This window comes from Ornithorhynchus anatinus, chromosome 7 (assembly GCF_004115215.2).
Source record: "Ornithorhynchus anatinus isolate Pmale09 chromosome 7, mOrnAna1.pri.v4, whole genome shotgun sequence".
Classification (NCBI taxonomy): domain Eukaryota; kingdom Metazoa; phylum Chordata; class Mammalia; order Monotremata; family Ornithorhynchidae; genus Ornithorhynchus; species Ornithorhynchus anatinus.
Window position 1 is genome coordinate 77,642,307 of NC_041734.1, and position 21,439 is coordinate 77,663,745.

The window sequence follows — 21,439 nt, forward strand, 5'->3', positions numbered from 1 at the left end:
AACGCGGGGCGAGGGAGGCCCCGGGGAAGTGACGGGATTCCTGACTCGGAAGTTTCCCTGGAACCGCGGGCCTGGAGGAGGGGCCGTGAGGCCGTGTCCCCCCCCCCCCCCGCCCCGCCCTTGGAGACGAGTGGTTTGACGACGACGACGAAGTTTTCCAGTGCAGCGACGATCGGGTTTTCAAGTACGGTTCCGTGCCGCGGGCCCCGACCGTACTAAGGGCGGCCAAAAGAAAAAAAAAAAAGCAGCAAGGAGACACCGTCTGTTCTAGAATTCCCAGGGTGGGTCTCCCCCAGCGGCGCATTCTGGGGCGAGCCCCGCCCGGGCCGGGCCTGGGGGGCGCTCGGCGGCGGGCACCGCCCCGGGTGGCTCGCTGGGACGGAGGGCCCGCGGCAGCAGAGACACCAAGGAATCCCGGGGACGCTCTTTTATCTGCAAAAGCAAAATAAGACCATTCGGGACGCGGTTCCGGACTCGCTCAGGTTAGCCGGACGGTCTCGGAAAGATTCGCGGGCACTACTTTTACAGACCGGGATCCGTCACTCCGGCCAGTCGACGGACGGAATTTATCGAGTGCTAACTGCGGGCAGGGCACCGTACTCGGCGATACGACGGGGTCGACGGACACGGTCTCTGCCCAAAGTCGAGTTTCCGGTCTAGAGGCGACCGGGGCCAGTGAAATGGAATTTGTTCTCTAGGGCGACTTGAGGTCCTCCCTGTGCTAGTAAACACTTTCGAATAACAACAATCACTGTGGTATTTGCCGAGCGCTTGCTACGTGCCGGGCACGGTAACTAAGCACTGGGACAGATACAGGAGTCGTCATCGAATCCCCCGTGAGGCTCACGGTCTAAGCAGGAGGTACCGAGTCCCCACTTTGCAGATGAGGGAACCGAGGCCCAGAGAAGGACGACGATGCTATCTGTTAAGCGCTTACGATGTGCCAAGCACTGTTCTAAGCGCTGGAGGAGATTCGGAGTCGTCAGATTGTCCCAGGTGGGGCTCACAGACTTCATCTCCATTTTATAGACGAGGTGACCGAGGCACAGAGAAGTGCAGCGACTCGCCCGGGGTCCCGCAGCCGGTAAGCGGCAGAGTCGGGATTAGGATGAGATCCCAGGTCCTCCGACTCCCGGGCCCTGCTCTTTCCGCTGGGCTACACTGGCTCCGTGGCTTGTGTCTGTCTTCCCCCACTGAAGCCCAAACTCCTTGTGGGCAGGGAACACCTCACCGATCTGTTCTGTGCTCCCCAGCCGCAGTAAGCGCTCGATCCCGGGACTGCCCCCGCTCCCAAGGGACAGTCGGACCGCGGCGTGTCGATGGTGGGGACCTGGGTCGGTAGGACCGCCGCCCCCCCCGCCCCGCCCCCGGGGCTCGGGCTGGCACGGAAGCGGGCCTGGGCTCCTCCCCGGGGCCGCCCTCGAGGGTCCAAGCGGGGCTCAGCTCCCAGCTGCCGGGAGCCTGGCGTGGATGCCCACCTCCCGGGCACAGCTGGGAGAGCGGGAAGAGATCCCGGACGGCGACTGGGGGCCCCAGCAGTGGCGACCCCAGGTCAGAAGCTTGGTTGGGGGCAGTGGGCGATGCTGATAATGGTGACGGCGCTGTCCGTTAACGACCGCGAACTCGTCGTGGGCAGGGAGCGTCGCTGTTTCTTGTTGTGTGGTGCTTTCCCAAGCGCTCAGTACGGTGCTCGGCACACAGTCTGCACTCAGTACAGTTGAATGAATGAATGGGCCAGGCTGAGCGCTAAGCGCTTCTTACAAATATACTAAGGGCTGGGGCGGATCAAACAAACGGGGTTGGACACGGGCCCTGTTCCACCTGGGGCTCCCAGGCTTAACCCCCATTTTACAAATGAGGTAACTGAGGCCAAGAGAAGTAAAGTGACTCGCTCAAGGTCACACACAGACGAGGGGCGGGGCCGGCATCAGAAGCCAGGTCCTTTGCAGTCGATTCAGTGATGTTTACTGAGCACTTACCGTGTGCGGAGCGCTTAGGAGAGGAGAGGAGAACGGTAGGCGGATATATTCCCTGCCTACTACAAGCTTTCATTCATTCAGTCAGTTGTATTTATCGAGCGCTTACTGTGTGCAGAGCACCGTGCTAAGCGCTCGGGAGGTCCGATTCGGCAACAGATAGAGACGATCCCTACCCGACAACGGGCTCGCAGTCTAGAAGGGGGGGACGGACGAAGCAAAACAAGCAGATGAACGTCACTACCATCCAAATAGATAACCGGAACCACAGGCAGATGTACATCGTTCGTAAAATAAAGAGAGCGATATACATGTACGAATACAGACAAGGGCTGTAGGGAGGGGAGGGGGGGATGGGGAGGGGAGGAGGAGCAGAGAGAGGGAGGGCTGAGTGTGGGAAGGCCTCCTGGAGGGGGGTGAGCTCTCGGGAGGGCGTTCGGGGACGGCGGGAGGACTTGGGCCGGGGGTCGGCGGCGGGACGGGCGCCGACGAGGGACCGTGAGGTGGTGAGCGGCTGCAGAGGGATGGAGGGTGCGGGCTGGGCCGGAGGAGGAGAGGAGGGAGACGAGGGAGGATTCCCAGGCCCGGGCTCTCTCCGCTAAGCCGGAGGGTCCGGGGGGAGGCCGGCCGGCCGCGCACGCCCGCTCCCCGACCCGTCCCTCGTGGCAGCGGCTCTGGCCCGACCCTTCCAGAGGGGCGGAAAAGCGAGCGGGGCCCTCGCCCGCCCTCCACCTCGCCGGGATGAAAGGACACGGACACCACCCGGACTCCGCGGGCCGCGGGATCCCAGCGGGCTTCGTCCGGCTTCTTCCCGGCAGGCGATTCTGCCCGTCCCCCCACCCCGGGCTGGGCCCGCCCCCACCCTCTCCCGGCCGCTGTTTCCAGTTAGCCCCGCCCAACCCGAAGAGGCTGAGCTCACCTGCTTGAAGAACACATGGGACAGGAGGCTGCTTGCGGACGGCCTGAAACACAAAACCCGAGGCCCCGGGATGAAGAACAGGTGAAGCGGAGGGCACTCCGGGCCGAAGGTCCCTCTCCCGTCGGTTGGGTCCCAGGGCAGTGGGGGGTGGACACGGGGCGGGGGGAGAGGGGGTGACCGAACGAAGAGAACACCCCGGGGGCGCCCGATCCGACCTCCGGACGACTCCGACGGGGGCCCCCGCCTGAACCCGTGCAGAGGGAGGAACCCCGGGGAGGATGAGGCGAGGCTCTCTTCCCCGTCCCGGGCCCCCCGCGGGCGGGCGGATCCCGCGAGCACCGGCGGCGGACACCGGGACCGCGGCCGGGGCGAGGCTCCCGCCGCGGCAGGTCGACCCACGCGCCGGCCGCGGGCCCGCCCCCACGCGCCGTCTCTCCGGGGCCTCTCGGAATTTTCCGTTCCGATACGGGAAGAGTTTTGGATTGTCCAAAATCCGGGGCTCCCAGCAGGGCCCGGGACTGATTCCTCCGCGTCGGATATCCGTGCTTTCTTTTTTCAATTTCTTTGTTTACGGTATCCGTTAAGCGCGGGCTACATCCCAGGCTCTATCCTGAGCGCCGGGGTAGATCCAAGCTAATCGGGTCGGAGACGGCCCTCGTCCCACACGCGGCTCCTAGCGTCAGTCCCCGTTTTGCAGAGGAGGTGGCCGGGGGCCCAGAGAAGTCGGGTGACTTGCCCAAGGTCACGTGGCCGACAAGCGGCGGAGTGGGGATCGGAAGCCAGGGCCTCCGCTTCCCGGGCCCCGACCACTAGGCCGTGCCGCTCCCACCCTCTTTACTCCTCTCCCGTCTCTCCTGCTCCACCCCGCTCCCGCGGCCCGGCCCCCCGCTTCCCGGGAAGCTCTCAGACCACTTTTCGAGGAAACGGTGGCCTCGGGGGTAGACGCCCGGCTTGGGCATCGGAAGGACCTGGGTTCTAATCCCAGCTCCACCACCTGTCCGCTGGGTGACCTCGGGCGAGTCGCTTCACTGCCCTGGGCCTCGGTTCCCTCGTCTGGGAAAGGGGGATGGAGACCGCGAGCCCCCCCGTGGGACGGGGACCGCGTCCGACCCGAATCGCTCGTGTCCACCTCCGTGCTTCGTACGGGCGCCCGCCACGAAGGAAGCGCTTCACGGATGACACGGTCGTCATTACTATCATTACTACCGCTGAGCTGTCCTCCCGCCCTCCCCCCTTTCGGTTTCGCGTCGCCGACGACCTTCTCTCGGGGTCCCGCTGCAGGCAGAGCTCCACCAGACTGTGGAAAGCCGGGGAGAAGGTCCTGGGGGCCGGCGTCTGCAGCCGCTCGCTGAGGGTGGTGCGGGTCAGGCTGGGCACCAGCACGCTCTCTCCGATCCCGGAGTCGATGCCCGACCGGGAGTTCTTCATCCTCCATTCCACGGCGGGGAAGGGATTTCCATCCAAGGGGCAATAAGAAGGACCCTTCAGCTTTTGCAAGAGCATCTGGAAGGGGAAAAAAGGAAAGCCAGGCACGCCAACCGGCGTACTTAGCGAGCGTTTACTGTGCGCGGGGCACCGTGCCGATGACGACGGTACTAACGTCGGTATCCGTTAAGCGCTCACTATGTGCCGAGCACTGTTCTGAGCGCTGGGGTGGATACAGGGTCGTCAGGTTGCCCCGCGTGGGGCTCACAGTCTTCGGCCCCATTTTACAGCCGAGGTCACTGAGGCACAGAGAAGTGATCTGCCCCAAGTCACACAGCTGACGAGCGGCAGGGCGGGGATTGGAACCCGGGCCCTTCTGACTCCCAGGTCTGGGCTCTTTCCACTGAGCCCCGCTGCTACTAAGCACTTGGGAGAGTACAGCAGAACGGAGTTGGCTCGTTGTCCGCGACGAGTTGACAGTCTAGAGTCAGAAAGTATCGTTGAATAACACCGATGCCATTAAGGGCCAAAGCCCCGGAGTAGAGGCAGATGATCGGATTGGACACGGTCCCTGGTCCCGCACGGGGGTCTATTTTGTTAATGAGGTGTCCATCCCCTTGATTCTGTGTATCGTGATGTCTTGTTTTCGTCCGTCCGTCTCCCCCGATTAGACTGTAATCCCGTCACTGAGCAGGAATTGTCTCTGTCTGTTGCCGAACTGTCCATTCCAAGCGCTTAGTCCAGTGCTCTGCACACAGTAAGTGCTCAATAAATACTATCGAATGAATATAGTAAAGGAGTGGGAGAGCAGGTATCTCAGGCTCATTGGACGCATGAGGCAGACGAGGCTCAGAGAGGCTAAGTGACTTGCCCGAGGTCACACAGCACGTAAGAGGAGAGCTGGGACTAGAACCCGGGCCTCCTGCCTCATTCATTCATTCAACAGTATTTGAGCGCTTACTAGATGCAGAGCACCGGACTAAGCGCTTGGAATGGACAATTCGGCAACAGATAGAGACGATCCCTGCCCGCTGACGGGCTCACGGTCTAATCGGGCCTCCCTCCATTAGGCCCCGCTGCGTCACTTCACTGAGAAACCTAGACGCAGCCGAGAGCCCGGAGGAGCGACGCCACCGTTGCTTCAAAAAAATGAGAAATGATCCGTGGGGGCTATTTTGTGCAAGTTAATTTTGAAAAGGAGTCTTACCTGAGTCCGGTGCATGTCTTGGAAAGGCACCTGCCCATTGGCTAATTCACAGGCGGTTATCCCGACGCTGTAAATGTCCGATTTCACGTTGTAGCCGTACAAATCCTGGACGAGCAGAAGCCAAAACGCATGTCACTCTACTCATTTAATTATTGGATAGTCACTGCCGTAGCCATCCGTGTGGATGTGGAGAGGGTGGGGGGCGGGGGGTGTCTGTAAATGGTATTTCGGTTTCGGGACTTGTTAAGCGCTCGCTACGTGTCACCGACTTTTCTAAGAGCCGGGGTGGATATGATTGAATCGGGTCCGACGGTCCCTTCTCCCACATGGGGCTCACGGTCTACGTAGGAGAGAGAACAGGCACCGAATCTCCATTTTACAGCTGAGGGAAGCGAAGTGACTTGCCCAAGGTCATAGAGCAGGCAAGCGGCGGAGCCAGGCGTAGAATCCAGGTCCTCTGACTCCCGGGACTGAGATCTTTCCACTAGACCATACCGCTTCCCATCTAAGTGTGTGTGTGTGTGTGTGTGTGTGCATATACATACATTTATATATATATTTATATATATATATATATATGCAGGATTTGTATGGCGCATGGCGCCATATATATATATATATGGGAAAAAGGTTCATACGTTTAAAAAGATAAAAATTTTCTTAGCTGTAGACAAGAGGAATCAAATACACCAAATCCAGACACGCGACTCCGACGAATCACGGTAGCCAACTGAAGACCTGCAACTCTTTTCAATACTCGCTTCTGACGCTCCAAAATTCGAGAGCAAAGGCCAACCACTAAACGATCTGAGTTTCCTCGAGAACATCCCGGCCTTTTTCTGCATCTAGAGGCGGCTTATTTTCTGGGGTCCGAAGACACGCGGACACGACAAGGAGAAGTGCGGCCGACCCTGACCTGTCTCAGTAGTTCTGGGCTGAGCCACGGGTGCACCGCTGGACTGAAGTGGGGAAAGTCGTACACGACTTCAGATTTTTGCCCGTGCTTAACCAGACTGTAGAGTCGGGAGAAGCCAGACAGAGTGACCAGGCCATCTCCGGAAATCAGGATGTGACTGGCTTTAAGACTCCTACAACAGATAATTTCACGAGAAAGAATCAGAACAAGGAGAATGGGGGCTTGTTTCGGTTATTTTTTTTTTTCAGCAAAACCCCCAAAGTCGACGGGTGGATTTCACGTAGTTTCAAGAGCGGTCTAAAAGAGAATCACGTGCTCGATATCTGCAAGAATCAGAAAGGAATCGCTGCTTTCAAACCCCACCCCCCCGGCCCGGTTTTAGGCCCGTCCCGATCCGTTACGAGAGCTAGTTTCTCCTCCCTTCCGAACAGCGAGAACCGGGGAGGCCGCGGAGGGAACCGTGAAACGGCCGGGGATTCGCGGAGCGGAGCGGGGACGCCGGGGGTCCTTGCCCCGTCTTCGCCCCCAGAGCCCGGACCCTCTACTTTCCACCTTCCACGTCTACAAGAGTCGCCTTCCCGCGACCCCCCCCCCCCCCGACCTCCCTTTACGTTTGCTGTCCAACCGGTGGGAGGAAAGGTGTTGTGTCCCCTTGGCCATCACCCAAGCCTGTCGATACCTGTGAATGCAGCCGTTCTGATGGAGATAGTTCAAGCCTCTCACGGCTCCAAGAAGAATGTTCCCTATCAAGGCCTCGCTCATGCCTTCGGGGAAGTGAGTCCTCAAGAGGTGACTCGCCGAACCTAGGAGAAACGCCAAGGTCCTTTTTGACCGTATTTACCTTTCACCCCGGACGTGCTTTAGGGCGTCTTCCGGTCCGGCGTTCCGCTGCCACACCCAGCCACCCCCCGACCCCGGAGAAATCCCATCTTCTCCTCTCCCCGACCCCCCGACTCCTCTTTGCCTTCGGACACCCGCGGCCTTGTCTTCGGAAAGGTCGTTCCTGCTCTTTCGATCTGGGACGATAAACCCAGTTCCAGGTTTTCCCGAAGTCAGATTCCACCCCCGCTAATTATTTTCCTGAAGTCAGATTCCACCCCTGCTAATTACCGCTCTTCACCGACGGAGCGACCGTTTCCAAAGAAAAGAATCCATCGCAAGCCTGGCCCCAACGTGAAACAACCGCGTCTACAAAAATCCATGCAAACGCGGGGCTCTCCTTCGATCAAACCATCGACATTACTTATCGAGTACCTACTCTGTGCTGAGCGCAGCGCTAAGCACTTGGGAGAGCACAAGATCGGCGAGCGGGCAGACCTGTTCCCCGTCCGCGACGAGCTTACGGTCCAGAGCCACCGTCTAATACGACCGATCGACCGCCCGACTCCGGCCTTGGCGGGCGGTGCCAAATTCTACTCCCGGCGTTAAAATTCTTACCGTAGGCCATGAAGGGAGAGATGACCCACAGCCAGGTTCCCGCGGTGAACACCGTCCACAGTGTCATGATGTTGGGATGTCGGAAGCAGTGGGAGACCACCACCTCCTTCTGGAGATTCAACGGGATTACGTTCATTGCACCGACGAGGAAACCGGGGCTCAGGGAGGATGAGCGACTTGACCGAGGACACGCAGCACGTGAGAGGCGAGCCGGGACCGGAACCCGGGGCTCCCGACTCCCCGCCCCCGTCCCGTGCTCCCTCTGTTAGGCCCCACTGGGTCGTTTCTTTGAAAAACAGAGGCTCAGGTGAGAGTCTGGAAGAACGCCGCCACCGTTTCCTCAGAAAATGGTCTTTCCTCAGAAAGTGGACTAAGAGAAAGGCTCCAATGGGCCTTTCTGTGCAAGCGATTTGGAAAACGAGTTTAACCTGTGTCCGGGGCGTGTTTTGGAAAGGCACCCGCCCACTGGCTGGTTCCCGGGAGGTCATCCCGACGCCGTAAATACCCGATTTCAGAGAATCGAAGAGTCGGTGGGGCGGTGGTCTCCCCCAACTTAACAGGGGTGTGGGAAAAGAATTCGCCCCCTCCAAAACGGCCGCCAGCCATTCGGCTTTACTGGATGGAAAGGCGGGGGGTCCGGGCAGGGCAGCGGGGGTTTGGAGGGGAATCTGGCTACTTGCGACGGATCACTGTTCACCTGCCACCGCCCGTGTGGGTCGGGCTGGGCGGCGGTTGCCCACCCACCTCCACGTCGAACAGGAACTCCTCACCGTTGGCTTTAAAGCCCTCAATCGCCTTGCCTCCCACACCTCATCTCGCTACTCTCCTACTCCACCCAGCCCACGCGCTTCGCCCTTCTAATGCCAGGCTTCTCGCTCGACCTCGTCTATCTCGCCGCCGTCCTCTCGCCCGCTCCCTCCTCAGATCCCACAGACCGTGACTCTCGCCCCCTTCGAGCCTCATCCAAGGGCCACCTCCTCCAAGAGGCCTTCCCGGACTAGGCCCCCCTTTCCTCTTCTCCCACTCCCTTCTGCATCGCCCTGCCTTTCATTCATTCAATCGATTGCTTATCGACTGCTGACTGTGTGCAGGGCCCTGTGCTAAGCGCTTGCAAAGTACAATTCCGCAGTAAAGACAGAGAATCCCCGCCCACCACCACGGGCTTACAGTCCAGAAGACTTGCTCCCTTTATTAGAGAAGCAGCACGTCCTAGTGGGTAGAGCCCGGGCCTGGGAGTCAGTAGGACCCGGCTTCTACTCCCGGCTCTGCCACGTGTCTGCCGTGTGACCTTGGGTAAGTCACTTCACTGCTTCGCTTCACTATTCAGACAGGTAACTGAGCTCAGTTACCTCAGCTGTAAAATGGGGATTAAAAGAGTGAGCCTCTTGTGGAACAGGGACCGTGTCCAACCTGATTAACTTGTATCTGCTCCAACGCTTAGAACACTGCTTGGGACGTAGTAAGCACTAACAAGTACCATAATTATTATTACTCTTATTCATGTCCCTTCCCAGCCCCACAGCACTTGAGTCCATATCTGTCATTTATTTATTTCTATTCGTGCCCGTCTCCCCCCCCCCCCAGACGGTAAACTCGTTGTGGGCAGGGACTCTGTTTATTAATAATAATGTTGGTATTTGTTAAGTGCTTACTACGTGCCGAGCACTGTTCTAAACGCTGCGGTAGATACAGGGTGATCAGGTTGTCCCACTTGGGGCTCACAGTCTTCACCCCCCATTTTACAGATGAGGGAACTGAGGCGCCGAGAAGTCAAGTGATTTGCCCCAAGTCACACAGCTGACAGGTGGCGGAGCCGGGATTAGAACCCACGATCTCCGACTCCCAAGCCCGGGCTCTTTCCACTGAGCTACGCTGCTTCTTTATTGTTTATTGTTATATTGTCCTCTCCCAAGCACTCAGTACAGCGCTCTGCACACAGCGAGTGCTGGATAAATACGAACGACTGACTGAGCGATGAGCCCAGGGCCTCGGCGACCGCTACGGACCCCCCGGTCGCCCCCGGCACGATCCACTGTCAACCGATAGTGGCAAATGAGGAGGCATCCGGACGAGCAAACGGTCAGTGAAGGGAGGAGGGTGTCCTGGTTAATCTGAGGAAGCAGCGTGGCCTAGTGGATAGAGCCGGGCCTGGGAGTCAGAAGGTCACGGGTTCTGATTCCGGCTCCGCCATCTGTCTGCTGGGTGACCTTGGGCAAGTCACTTCACTTCCCTGGGCCTCGGTGACCTCATCTGTAAAATGGGGCTTGAGGCTGTGAGCCCCACGTGGGGCGAGGACTGTAAATCCGACCTGATCCGCTTTATATTGGCCCCGATGCTTAGGACGGTGCCTGGCACATGGTAAGAGCTTAACAGATACCATAATCGTTATTATTTGTTCCTAAAATACAGTCAGCCCGCTCCTGGGACCTCATCCTGCCGCGCCAGACTTTCCCAGCCCGCCGACTCCCACTTCCAGGACCGTGGTCGTGGAAAGAATTGTCCACGCCGGTGGCGGACATTTCTTTCCCACTCTTCTGCCGCCCTGGTTCTCAGAGCCAGGCAGTCGGTCCGTCCGTCAGTCAGCCGTATTTACTGAGCACTTAACGTTTGCAGAGCACCGTACTAAGCACTTAGGGGAGAACTGTACGACAAAACAGATACATTCTGCTGGGTGACTCTGGGCAAGTCACTTGACTTCTCCGGGCCTCAGCGACCTCATCCGTAAAACGGCGATGAAGCCCTGTGAGGCCCGCGTGGGGCAACCTGATCACCTGTATCTACCCCAGCGCTTAGAATAGTACTTGGCACATGGTAAGCGCTTTTAACAAGTACCCCCGTCATCATCATTATTATACATTCCCTGCTCCCAGCGAGCTTACAGTCTAGAGGGGGAGGCAGGCATTAAGAGAAATAAAACGATGAGAGACGTGGACATACGCGGTGTGGGGTTGACGGGGGGGGGGGGGGGGGGGGGGGGAGATGTAATAAAGGGAGCAAATCCGGGGGGACGCAGAAGGGGGGCTGAAGAAAGTCGAAGCCAGGGCAACTCGGACCACCCCGGGAGCTCGGTTTTAGTTGAAAAGAGTGCGGGTGGAGAGGACGAGTTGTGCTTTTGAAATAAGGACTCGGCCTACCATACGAAGTGGCACAACTCCCCCGTATGTCGACAGCCTTCTACCTGACGAGACGCCACCCTCTCCGAGGTTTTCTGCGCGTTCCGTTTTTTAATTAGGAACCGTTCTGATCTGCGGGTCACAGGTTTCTAAATTATCCCGGGTACCAAGTGGAAGATCTGAGGCTTCCCTCCTCGGCCTCTCCGGGTGTGAAACGGCCATTTCCTACCTGCAGCGCTTCCAGGTGTTCTTCTGAACAGTTTTCCAGGTCAGTGATTCTCACGGCCACTGGGGTGCCAGTGGGAGTGTGCCGGGCCAGGTAGACTGAAGTCAGGTTGTCAAATCCTCTTCCTGGGATGAGACCCAACAGATTTGCTTTTCATTTAAAACTTTCAAAAGAACTTAAAAGTTTAGCTAGCAAAGGCATACGATTATAAGGCTCTGTCTTAAGGCTGTAAAGCATAAGACTCTGTTACTACACAGGTAACACCTAGAATACACCTGCCGCCCTCCCCAGCTGCAGTCCATCTGTCACATCCCTGCCTAAAGTCAAAGCGTCAGGAGCGGGCTTGGGAGTCAGAAGGACCTGAGTTCTAATCCTGACTCTGCCACTTGTCTGCGGGGTGACCTTGGGCAAGTCACTTTGCTTTTCTGGGGCCTCGGTCGCTTCATCTGTAAAAATGGGGATTAAGACCGTGACCCCTCCCCGCACCGTGAGGGACCGGGTCCAACCTGATGAGCTTCATTTATTCATTCATTCAATCATATTTTACTGATTACAGCGTGCACAGCACCGTCCCAAGTGCTCGGGACAGTACGATATAACAGTATAACCGACACGTTCCCCGCCCTCAACGAGCTTACGGTCTAGGGGACCTCGTATCCGCCTCAGCACTCGGAACAGTGCTTGACAGTAGTAAGTGCTTAACCGTCCCCATCATCGTAATCGTCATCCCAACTGCGGTCTGTCACGTCCCTGCCTAGATTACACCTGCTATCCCCCTACCTGCAGTCTACCTGTCACATCGCTGCCTAGAATACACCTGGAATACGGTCAGCGGTTCCGAAGGCCACGTTTTAGAAAGGTTACGGGGCCGGAGGAGATGAGGAGGAGGGCGGTCAGGACGATCAGGGCGACGTAGAAGTTTCTGTACGTATTAGGTGAGATGAAACTTGGGACTCTTCAGTCTGGGAAGGCTTAGAGGTTCAGAAAGGACGGTGGGCAAGGCGACCTCAGAATCGGTAGCCCCCGATTCCACAACTACGGGACCACGGGTCGCCAGAGAAGCTCAAGGTCGGCAGGCTCGGCGGGGCGGCCCGACGAGAAGAGCAAGGGCCTGGGAGTCGGAAGATCGGGGTTCTAATCCCGGCTCCGCCCGCTGGGTGACGTTGGGCAAATCACTTCTCTGGGCCTTGGTTTCCTCATCTGCAAAGTGGGGATTTAACACCTCTCCCCCCCCAGCTAATTAATAATAATAATAATGATAATGTTGGTATTTGTTAAGCGCATACTATGTGCAGAGCCCTGTTCTAAGCGCTGGCGTAGGTACAGGGTCATCAGGTTGTTCCACGTGAGGCTCACGGTCTTCATCCCCATTTTACAGATGAGGTCACTGAGGTACAGAGAAGTGAAGTGACTTGCCCACGGTCCCACAGCTGACAAGCGGCAGAGCCGGGATTCGGACCCATGACCTCTGACTCCCAAGCCCGGGCTCTTTCCACCGAACCACGCCGCTTCTGGCTCCAGCATTTACTGCGGCGTTTGGCACGTAGTTCTTAACGAAGACTACGATCATTATTATGAGAAAACATTTCACCCGGCGGGTGGTAAGCACAGCAGGAGAATTGGAGCAGGTTCAAGCGGGTTTCGCCGGATGAATACGTAGACCGGTGGCCCCACGGTGGACCGCCAGAAGGGAGGAAATGAAAGACCCTGGAAGGTCCGTTCCTACACGTGAGGATCGGTGTCGGAGACGACGGCGTCCTCTCCTCGTCCCTCTGGGCGAACCGCTCCTGGTTATCCTGCGGTCAGCCGGTGTGTCTCCCAAGTACTTTCCCGAGTGCTTAGTGCAGTGCTCTGCACGCAGCAAGGGTCGAAGCAGCGTGGCGTAGCGGCTGCAGCCCGGGCCTGCGAGTCAGAAGGACGCAGGTTCTTATCCCGACTCCGCCGCCTGGCCGCTGTGTGACCTTGGGCGAGTCATTCTGGGCCTCAGTTTCCTCATCTGGAAAACGGGGATTGAGACTGCGAGCCCCGCGCGGGACGGGGTCCGACCCAATTTGCTTGTATCCACCCCAGAGCTTAGTACCGTGCCCGGCACATAGTAAGTTCTTAACAAATGCCGTAATTATTCATTATTAAGCGCTCAGTAGATACCACCGATCGGCCGATCGACCCGTCGGACCGTTCGCCCGATGGAGCGGCGGGGCATTTGTGTTCCGATCTACAATTCAGATCTCCTCCTCTAGACCGTCAGCCCGTTGTGGGCAGCGAGCGTGTCTCTCCGTCGTTATCCTGTCCTCTCCCAAGCGCCGAGGAGAGCGCTCTGCACCCCGTAGGCGCTCGATGAATACGATCGAATTAGTGAATGAATTCAAATGCCTCAAGTCACGCCAAGACATCCAGTTCCTGACGGGAAAAACCCGCTCGGCCAACCAGTTGCCGGGCGTGTGATGATGTCTGGTTGGGGACCCACCTTAGGAGGGAGGGAGCCCCTTGCAAAAAGGCAGGGCACTGAGCTCACACGTTCTGAGCCGTGCTGGTGGGATGTTTAGTCAGAACGTCCTCTAGGCTGGAAGTTCAGCGTGGGCAGGGAACGTGTCTACCAACTCTATTGCACTGTACTCTTCCAAGTGCTTAGTAGAGTGCTCTGCACCCGGTAAGCTCTAGACCGTGAGCTCGTTGTGGGCAGGGACTGTCACTCTTTATTGTTGTACGGTCCTTTCCCAAGTGCTTAATACAGTGCTCTGCACACAGGTGATTAATAAACTGTAAAATGGGGATGAAGACTGTGAGCCTCACGTGGGGCAATCTGATGAGCCCGCATCTCCCCCAGTGCTTAGAGCAGTGCTCTGCGCAGAGTAAGCGCTTAACAAATACCAACATTATTATTATTATTATTATTATTATTATGAAACACGAGCGAATGTCGGCGCTCTATAAATACTACCGATCGACTGTAAGACTCGTTCAGTCGTGTTTACTGAGCACTTACTGTGTGCAGAGCACTGTACTAAGCGCTTCGAAAGTACAATTCGGCAACAGATAGAGACTATCCCTACCCGACGACGGGCTCGTCTGTACCCCAGTGCTTAGAACGGTACCTGACACAGACTAACTGCTTAACAAGTATCATATTAAGACGGTCTCTAGACCGTGAACCCGTTACGGGCGGGGAACGCGTCCACATGGTACTCTCCCAAGTGCTTAGTACAGCGTTCGGCACACAGTAAGGGCTCAACAGGTACCATCGATTGGTTGACTGACGGGATGACCCAAAACAAAAAATCTTCCTGAAAAAAATAACGACCTTGGGTTGGACTCTGCATATCGAAACAAGAGACGGAAGTCCGTTACCTATTTCTGCTTGGAGTTCGTAGTGGGAAGCATCGGAGGAGTGCGAGGGCATCTCATTTCCTCCGAGAGACGAAGGGACCCGGGAGAGAAATGGCTCATCCACCTAGGTTGAGGAAAATGCAAAAGGTCATAAAATACACACTGACCACTACCATAAAATCGTGCCAAAGGTTGAGGGGGACCTCTGCGAAAGTTGAGGTCGCTTGTCGTTGTCGCCTCAGGCTTTCGAGTCGTGTCCGACCCGTAGCGTTCTCTCCCAGAAGGCCCCGCCTCCACCTGCAGTCGTTCCGGTAGTGGATCCGGAGAGTTTTCTTGGGAAAAACCCGGAAGCGGTTGCCAATCGCCTCCTCCCGCGCAGTAAACTCGAGTCTCCGCCCTCGACTCTCTCCCGGGCCGCCGCTGCCCGGCACGTGGGAGTTTGGACTCGTAGCCGACGGCTTGCCGCCCGCTAGCCACTGGCCGAGCTCGGGATGGAACGGACAGGCCTCCGCTTCACTCTCCCTCCCGTGGCCGAGCCCGGTGGAGGACTGGAGACTCTCCAGGCGCGACTCCGAGAGGTGTGAGGTCTCTACTGTCGATATACTTAGAGGCACTTGTCTTCGAGCACCTGGTTTCGGCAGTAGCGGTAGAGAAGCGGCGTGGCCTAGTGGCGGAGTCGGAAGGACCTGGGTTCTAATCCCGGCTCTGCCATGTATCTGCTGGATGACCTTGACAAGTCACTTCGCTTCTATGTGCCTCGGTGACCTCTTGAAAATGGGGATTAAGACCGTGTGCCCTATGTGGAACACTGACTGTGTCCAACCTGATCACCTTGTGTCTACCCCGGCGCTTAGTACAGTGCACGTCGTAAGTGCTGAAGAAATACCATCAAAAAACTCGGTTGCATGGTACTCTCCCGACCGCTCAGTATAGTGCTCTGCATGCGGTAAGTGCTCAGTAAAGGCCATTAACGGGTTGCCCTATCCAGGACCAGGCGGTTCTTCGGACAGTTTACTCACTCATCCGGGGAGGCAGAGGTCACTCTAATTCCCAGATGATCCAAAAACCCCAAATGTAGCCAAGAGTTTCAACCTCCCTCCCCACTCAATAATAACGCTGGTATTCGTTAAGCGCTTACTGTGTGCCGAGCACTGTTCTAAGCGCTGGGGTAGACACAGGGGAATCAGGTTGTCCCACGTGGGGCTCACAGTCTTAATCCCCATTTTCCAGATGGGGTAACTGAGGCACCGAGAAGTTAAGTGACTTGCCCAAAGTCACTCAGCTGCCAAGTGGCCGGGCCGGGCTTCGAACCCGTGACCTCTGACTCGAAGGCCGGTGCTCTTTCCACTGAGCCGCTTAACGTGTCATACAAGAGACTGGGAAAACGTTCCCTTCCCTTCGTTCTCCTTCCCCTCATCCTCCTTCTCTCCACAGCCCCTGGATCCACGCCCTTGAATCCCAAGGAAGAGTGAAACTTCTAAGAGCGGGCCGCTAGTGAGAGAAGAAAGAGACGCGCCATACTTAACTGGCAACCCTCGGCAGCCAAGGTGTTTCCTTCCCCTGCCGCTCTTCCCCACCCGGGAAAATCGGGCCTTCCGAGGTGAAGGTCCCGGGCACCTGTCCACTCCCGGTCCCCCGGCAGATGGTGAACGGACCCGACGGCCCACGCTGCTCTTACCCAGTACCGATGGACGCTGCTGGCCTCACACTGCTTTTCGGCTCCGATCGATTCGACTTGTGTCCGTGGGGTGCAGAAACAATCCTGGAAGACCCAGGGCGCGGGGTAAGTGCTTAGATCTACGGTCCCGGGATCCGGTAACGGGATTTCCCCCGGGTCCTGCGGCGTCCTCCCTCTTCTCATCCGACAGACCGTCACTCTCCCCACCCTCGAGGCCTTACTTTCGTTCATTCGTTCCGTCGTATTTATTGAGCGCTCACTGTGCGCAGAGCGCCGTTACTCAGCGCTTAGGGAAGTACAGTACGACAGTGAAGAGTGACATTCACCTCCCACGATGAGCTTACGGTCTACGGTGGGGGGAGACGGACGTCGATACAAATAGATAAGTTACGGACGTGGACGTGAGTGCTGAAGCCCCATCTCCTCCTAAGCCCTCACTGCTCTTCTCCCGCTCCCTTGTGTATCGTCCTTGCCCTCTGATTTGCACCCTTTATTCTCCCCTTGCCTCAGCTCCACAGCACTTACGTACGGATCCTGAATCTCTTCATCCGGATCGATGTCCGTCTCCCCATCTAGTTCTGTAAGCTCCTTGAGGGCAGGGAACGTGGCTACCATCTCTGTTAGAACGTACTCCCTCAGGTACGTAGCTCAGTGCTCTGCACACAGTAAGCATTCAATAAATACAATTCGTTGACTGATTGATAGGATCCGGGTTCCCAGAATTACAGGGACTCTCAAGCGAAGCTGCACGGCCCAGTGGAAGGAGCCCGGGCCCGGGAGTCGGAAGGACCTGGGTTCTAATCCCGGCTCTGCCGCTCGTCTGCCGTGTGACCCTGGGCAAGTCACTTCACTTTTCTGAGGCTGGGTTCCCTCATCCGTAAAGTGGGGATTAAGACCGTGAGCCCCATGGGGGGACAGGGACAGTGTCCAACCCAATTTGCTTGAATCTATTCCTGTGCTTGACACACAGTAAGTGCACACTCGTTGTGGGCGGGTGTGTCTGTGTGTTATGTTGTCCTCTCCCGAGCTCTTAGTACAGTGCTTTACTCACAGTAAGCACTCAATAAATGTGACCGAATGAACGCTTAACAAATGCCATAGTAATAATTACTGTTATAAAATATCATCATCCTAAATAAACGCTTACCAAAAAAGACATGGAATCGCTTGTACTTCTTGAAAAGAGTTCCACAGACCCATCTATCCGCCAGCCAAAGATTTCAGTTTCATCTTTTTTCCCTCAAGCAACACAGATCTGCTGTGGGAACAAAACAAGGAGAATGAGTCGCTTTGCCGCGATGAGCGCTGAACCCCCACAGTATCTCTGAAAGAAGCTTTCCGGCTAGACCCGACTCTTCAGCGGCACGAAGCAGAGAAGCGGCATGGCCTAATGGGTAGAGCACGGGCCCGGGTGTCAGGAGGGCCCGAGTTCTAATTCCTGCTCCGTGACGCGTCTGCTGTGTGACCTCAGGTGAGTCACTTCACTGCTCCGGGCCTCCGTTACCTCATCTGTAAAACGGGGATGAAGACCGTGAGCCCCACGTAGCCCCACGGAAGCAGCGTGGCTCAGTGGAAAGAGCCCGGGCTTCGGAGTCAGAGGTCATGGGTTCGACTCCCGGCTCTGCCGCTTGTCAGCTGGGTGACTGTGGGCCAGTCACTTCACTTCTCTGGGCCTCAGTTACCTCATCTGTAAAATGGGGATTAACTGTGAGCCTCACGTGGGACGACCTGATTACCCTGTATCTCCCCCAGCCCTTAGAAGAGTGCTTAATGAATTATGATGATGATGATGAAAGATTTGGGGGCGTGTGGAAACCACAGAGTAAGTGATTAATGAATTATTATTATTATGAAAGATTCGGGGCGGGTGAAAACCGGGGCTGGTGGCTGAGAAAAGGGACCCCATGGTCGCGTGAGGGACATCCTTGGGATGGCTAGCGAGGTCAGCATTGATGGATGAAGTGAGATGTTCCCCCTGCCCTCCTGGGGTCCCCAGGGCAGCCCCCTCCCCCGGCCTCCTCCCCTCGCCGCCCCCGACTCACGTTATGATCAAACAGCCTGATCTTAGGGCCCTGGGTGTGTAAAATCAGGTCCCCCACGGAGATGCTTTTTTGTTGTTTTGTTTTTAACGGTATTCGGTAAACCCTGGGGAGAGTCAGGGCTTAGAAGAGAGGTTGGCACATAATAAGCGCTTAACAAACACCATCATTAGTATACAAGTTGATCAGGTTGGACACAGTCCCTGTCGCAAGTTAATCAGGTTGGACACAGTCCCTGTCGCACAGGGGGCTCACACTCTTAATCCCTATTTTCCAGATGAAAACACTCAGGCCTACAGCCTGGATGTGACTTGCCCAAAGTTACCAGAGCAGACGAGTGGCAGGGCTGGGATTAGAACTCAGAGCCTTCTGACTCCCAGGCCCGTGCTCTATCCACTTTCCACTACCCTGGCACTTTTTTTTAAAAAAAATGACATCGTTAAGCGCTTACTTTAAGCCAGGCACCGTACTAAACGCTGGGCTGGACAGAAGATCGGTGGGTTGGACACAGTCCCCGCCCCACACGGGGTTCACAGTCTAAGGGAGAAGGAGAACTGCTGTGGAATCCCAATTTGCAGGTAAGGAAACCGGCACGGAGAAGTGAAGCGACTCGTCCGAGGTCACAAGGCAAACGGGTGTAAGGTCAGGATTAGAACCCGGGGCCCCAGACTCCCATGCCCATGCTCTTTCTGCACTGTTTCTCATCCCGAAGAACGAGAGATAAAAACAGACGCAACCGACGGTAAAAACAATAAAAATGCTGACGGTTCAACCTTCGGTAAAAATCTGTTGTAAATCATCTAATTGAGGCCTGGTGAATATGTAGCCAGACAAATAGGATTCACTCAGCCACAGATGCAAAAGTCAAAACAAGTGTTTAGCATGCAAGACAGAGCAGAGGAGAAGACTAGAACGATGCCAGCATTTAATAAGACAGAGTTGGCTGCATTCATTTCGCCCACTAAGGAACTGACTAGTTGGAATGGATGAAAATACAAAACTCACACCGGCAGTCAACCAAGTACTGAATCATAAATTTTCGTAAAGAATTTAATTTACACAATCTAGACGTAGGAGACTATAAAACGCAGCAAGCCCTGAAGCGTTCACGGCCCTAAAGCCAGCTAACAGCGGGAGAGGAGATAATGAAGACAAACTTTCACTTGCTTGATCGGTCGTATTTATTGAGCGTCTACTGTGTGCACGGCACCGTGCTAAGTGCTTGGGAAAATACAGATGAGCTAGTACGTGATCCTGGCCCTTGAGGGTCTTGAGACTCCAGCGGGACGCACGGACCTTCCGGTACGTTATGGATGGAAGGAAATCCCCCAGACCTCAGGCATTCCCACCTCCAAAGCCCTCCTAAAAGTGCATTCATTCAATCGTATCTATTGAGCGCTGTTCGCCTCCTCCGGGAAGCCTTCCCCGAGTGATTCACAATATCCCAGTGGGAACGGGACCCACCCTTAAGCATGACTGCTTATTCCCATCCTCACTTATGTACATATGTGTATTTTTATTTGCGTACTTATTTAGCCGGCTAGTCGTTCGGCTATTTCATTCTAATATAGTTATGCTTGTTTCGCATTGAATCCTTGGTCTTCCTTCTGCCCCTTCAATCAATGGTATTTAGTGAAAACTTAGGAGGTGCAGAGCACTGTACTAAGCACTTGGAAGAGTCCAGCGTAACAGGGTTGGAAGGCATGCTCCCTACCCATAGCGAGCTGACAGATGCCTGTTCGTTCATTCGTTCAATCGTACTGAGCGCTTACTATGCGCAGAGCACTGTACTAAGCGCTTGGAATGGACAACTGGGCAACCGTGAGAGTCCATCCCTGCCCAACAACGGGCTCAAGGTCTAAACGGGGGAGAAAGACAGCAAACCAAACCAAACAGGTAGTCAGACATCGATACCATCAAGATAAATAGAATCGTAGTTGGGAAGGGCTTTTCTCTGTTGCTGAATTGTACTTTCCAAGCGCTTAGTACAGTGCTCTGCACACGGTAAGCGCTCAACAAATACGACTGGATGAATGAATATCATTTCTCTCTCTGTCCAGCTCAGGGTGTTAGGTTTCGTTCTCCTCTAGAGCGGAAGCTCGGGGAACGTATCCGCTGATTCAGTTGGATTGTACTCTTCCGAGCTCTCAGTGCTCGGCACGTAGTAAGCACTCAATAAATATGATCGATCTCCACTAGATTGTAAATTCCTTAAGGGCGGGGGATACGACTACTGTAACTCTATCGGATTCTCCCGAGCCCCTAGTACAGCGTGCCCTGCCCGAGAAAACGCTCGGAAACCGAAGAACCTGGTTCCAGTCTTGGTCTGTCCTCCTTGGTACCGCACGTTTCTCCAAGCCTGTTTTGTTTTTAATGGTATCTGTCAAGCGCTTACTCTGTGCCGGGCACTGTACCGAATCCTGGGGCAGATACAAGATGAGGAGGATGGACACAGTCCCTGTCCGACGGGAGTAAACCCCGTTTTACAGAAGAGGCACCGAGGCCCAGAGAAGTGACTTATCCGAGGTCACGTGGCAGACAGGGCTGAGCCGGGAGCCGCCCCATTCCTCATCGGTCTGTCTCTTGCCGCTCCGGCTGCCTCCCTCCGGCCCGATCTCCGGCCCGCGTCGTCTCCGTCGCGGTCTTAAAATTTCGCCTCTTCTTCTCGTCTCCGGAGTCCCCGCGCGCCGCGGTGATGAGGGCGTGATAACGACGGACGGCGGACCGCACTCCAGGACTTCATTCCCCGGAAGCCTCGCAGGCCGTTGGATTTTTAGGAGAGAACGTGAGCGATGTGGGCGGACCCTCCCTAGAAGTCAAATGAAGCCCCTGTCGCCATTTCGGGTCTGAATTCTCAGCCCTCCCTCCTTTCTTCTCCTCCTCCCACTCCCATCTGCGGCCCCCCGGCTTGCACCCTTTATGCATCCTTCCTCCCAGCCCCGCGCCGCTCACGTCCGTATCTGTCATTTATTTATTTATCTTCATGTCCGTCTCCCCCTGTAGACTCTAAGCTCGTCGTGGGCAGGGAACGTGTCTGCTTATTGCTGCGTCGGACTCTCCAGAGCGCTCAGTACAGTGCTCCGCACAAGGTAAGAAGCAGCTGGACCACATGGCCTGGTGGATAGAGCGCGGGCCTGGGCATCAGAAGGACGTGTGGCCGAACTGTCCGTTCCAAG

At 56.2% G+C, this 21,439-nt stretch overlaps 1 protein-coding gene across 6 annotated transcripts in view; it reads right to left on the bottom strand.

The window, feature by feature from the left end:
- Positions 1-203: 203 nt before the first annotated feature.
- Positions 204-21,439, bottom strand: part of STRADB (STE20 related adaptor beta) — a 28,603-nt gene continuing 7,367 nt past the window's right edge. The window contains exons 1-12 of one of the 6 annotated variants that reach the window (XM_007664480.3): positions 20,659-20,701; positions 17,372-17,482; positions 16,225-16,308; positions 14,568-14,670; positions 11,223-11,344; positions 7,881-7,989; positions 7,123-7,246; positions 6,444-6,615; positions 5,528-5,632; positions 4,154-4,398; positions 2,896-2,938; positions 204-432 (exon numbers count right to left, since the gene is read on the bottom strand). In XM_007664480.3, coding sequence (XP_007662670.1) covers positions 268-432; positions 2,896-2,938; positions 4,154-4,398; positions 5,528-5,632; positions 6,444-6,615; positions 7,123-7,246; positions 7,881-7,989; positions 11,223-11,344; positions 14,568-14,670; positions 16,225-16,308; positions 17,372-17,383 — 1,284 coding nt within the window. In that variant the 5' untranslated portion in view covers positions 17,384-17,482; positions 20,659-20,701 and the 3' untranslated portion in view covers positions 204-267. Of the gene's footprint in view, positions 433-2,895; positions 2,939-4,153; positions 4,399-5,527; positions 5,633-6,443; positions 6,616-7,122; positions 7,247-7,880; positions 7,990-11,222; positions 11,345-14,567; positions 14,671-16,224; positions 16,309-17,371; positions 17,483-17,728; positions 17,748-20,572; positions 20,702-21,439 lie in introns of those variants that run through there. The other 5 variants (XM_039912509.1, XM_007664478.3, XM_001520368.5 and 2 more) reach the window with 5 other exon arrangements.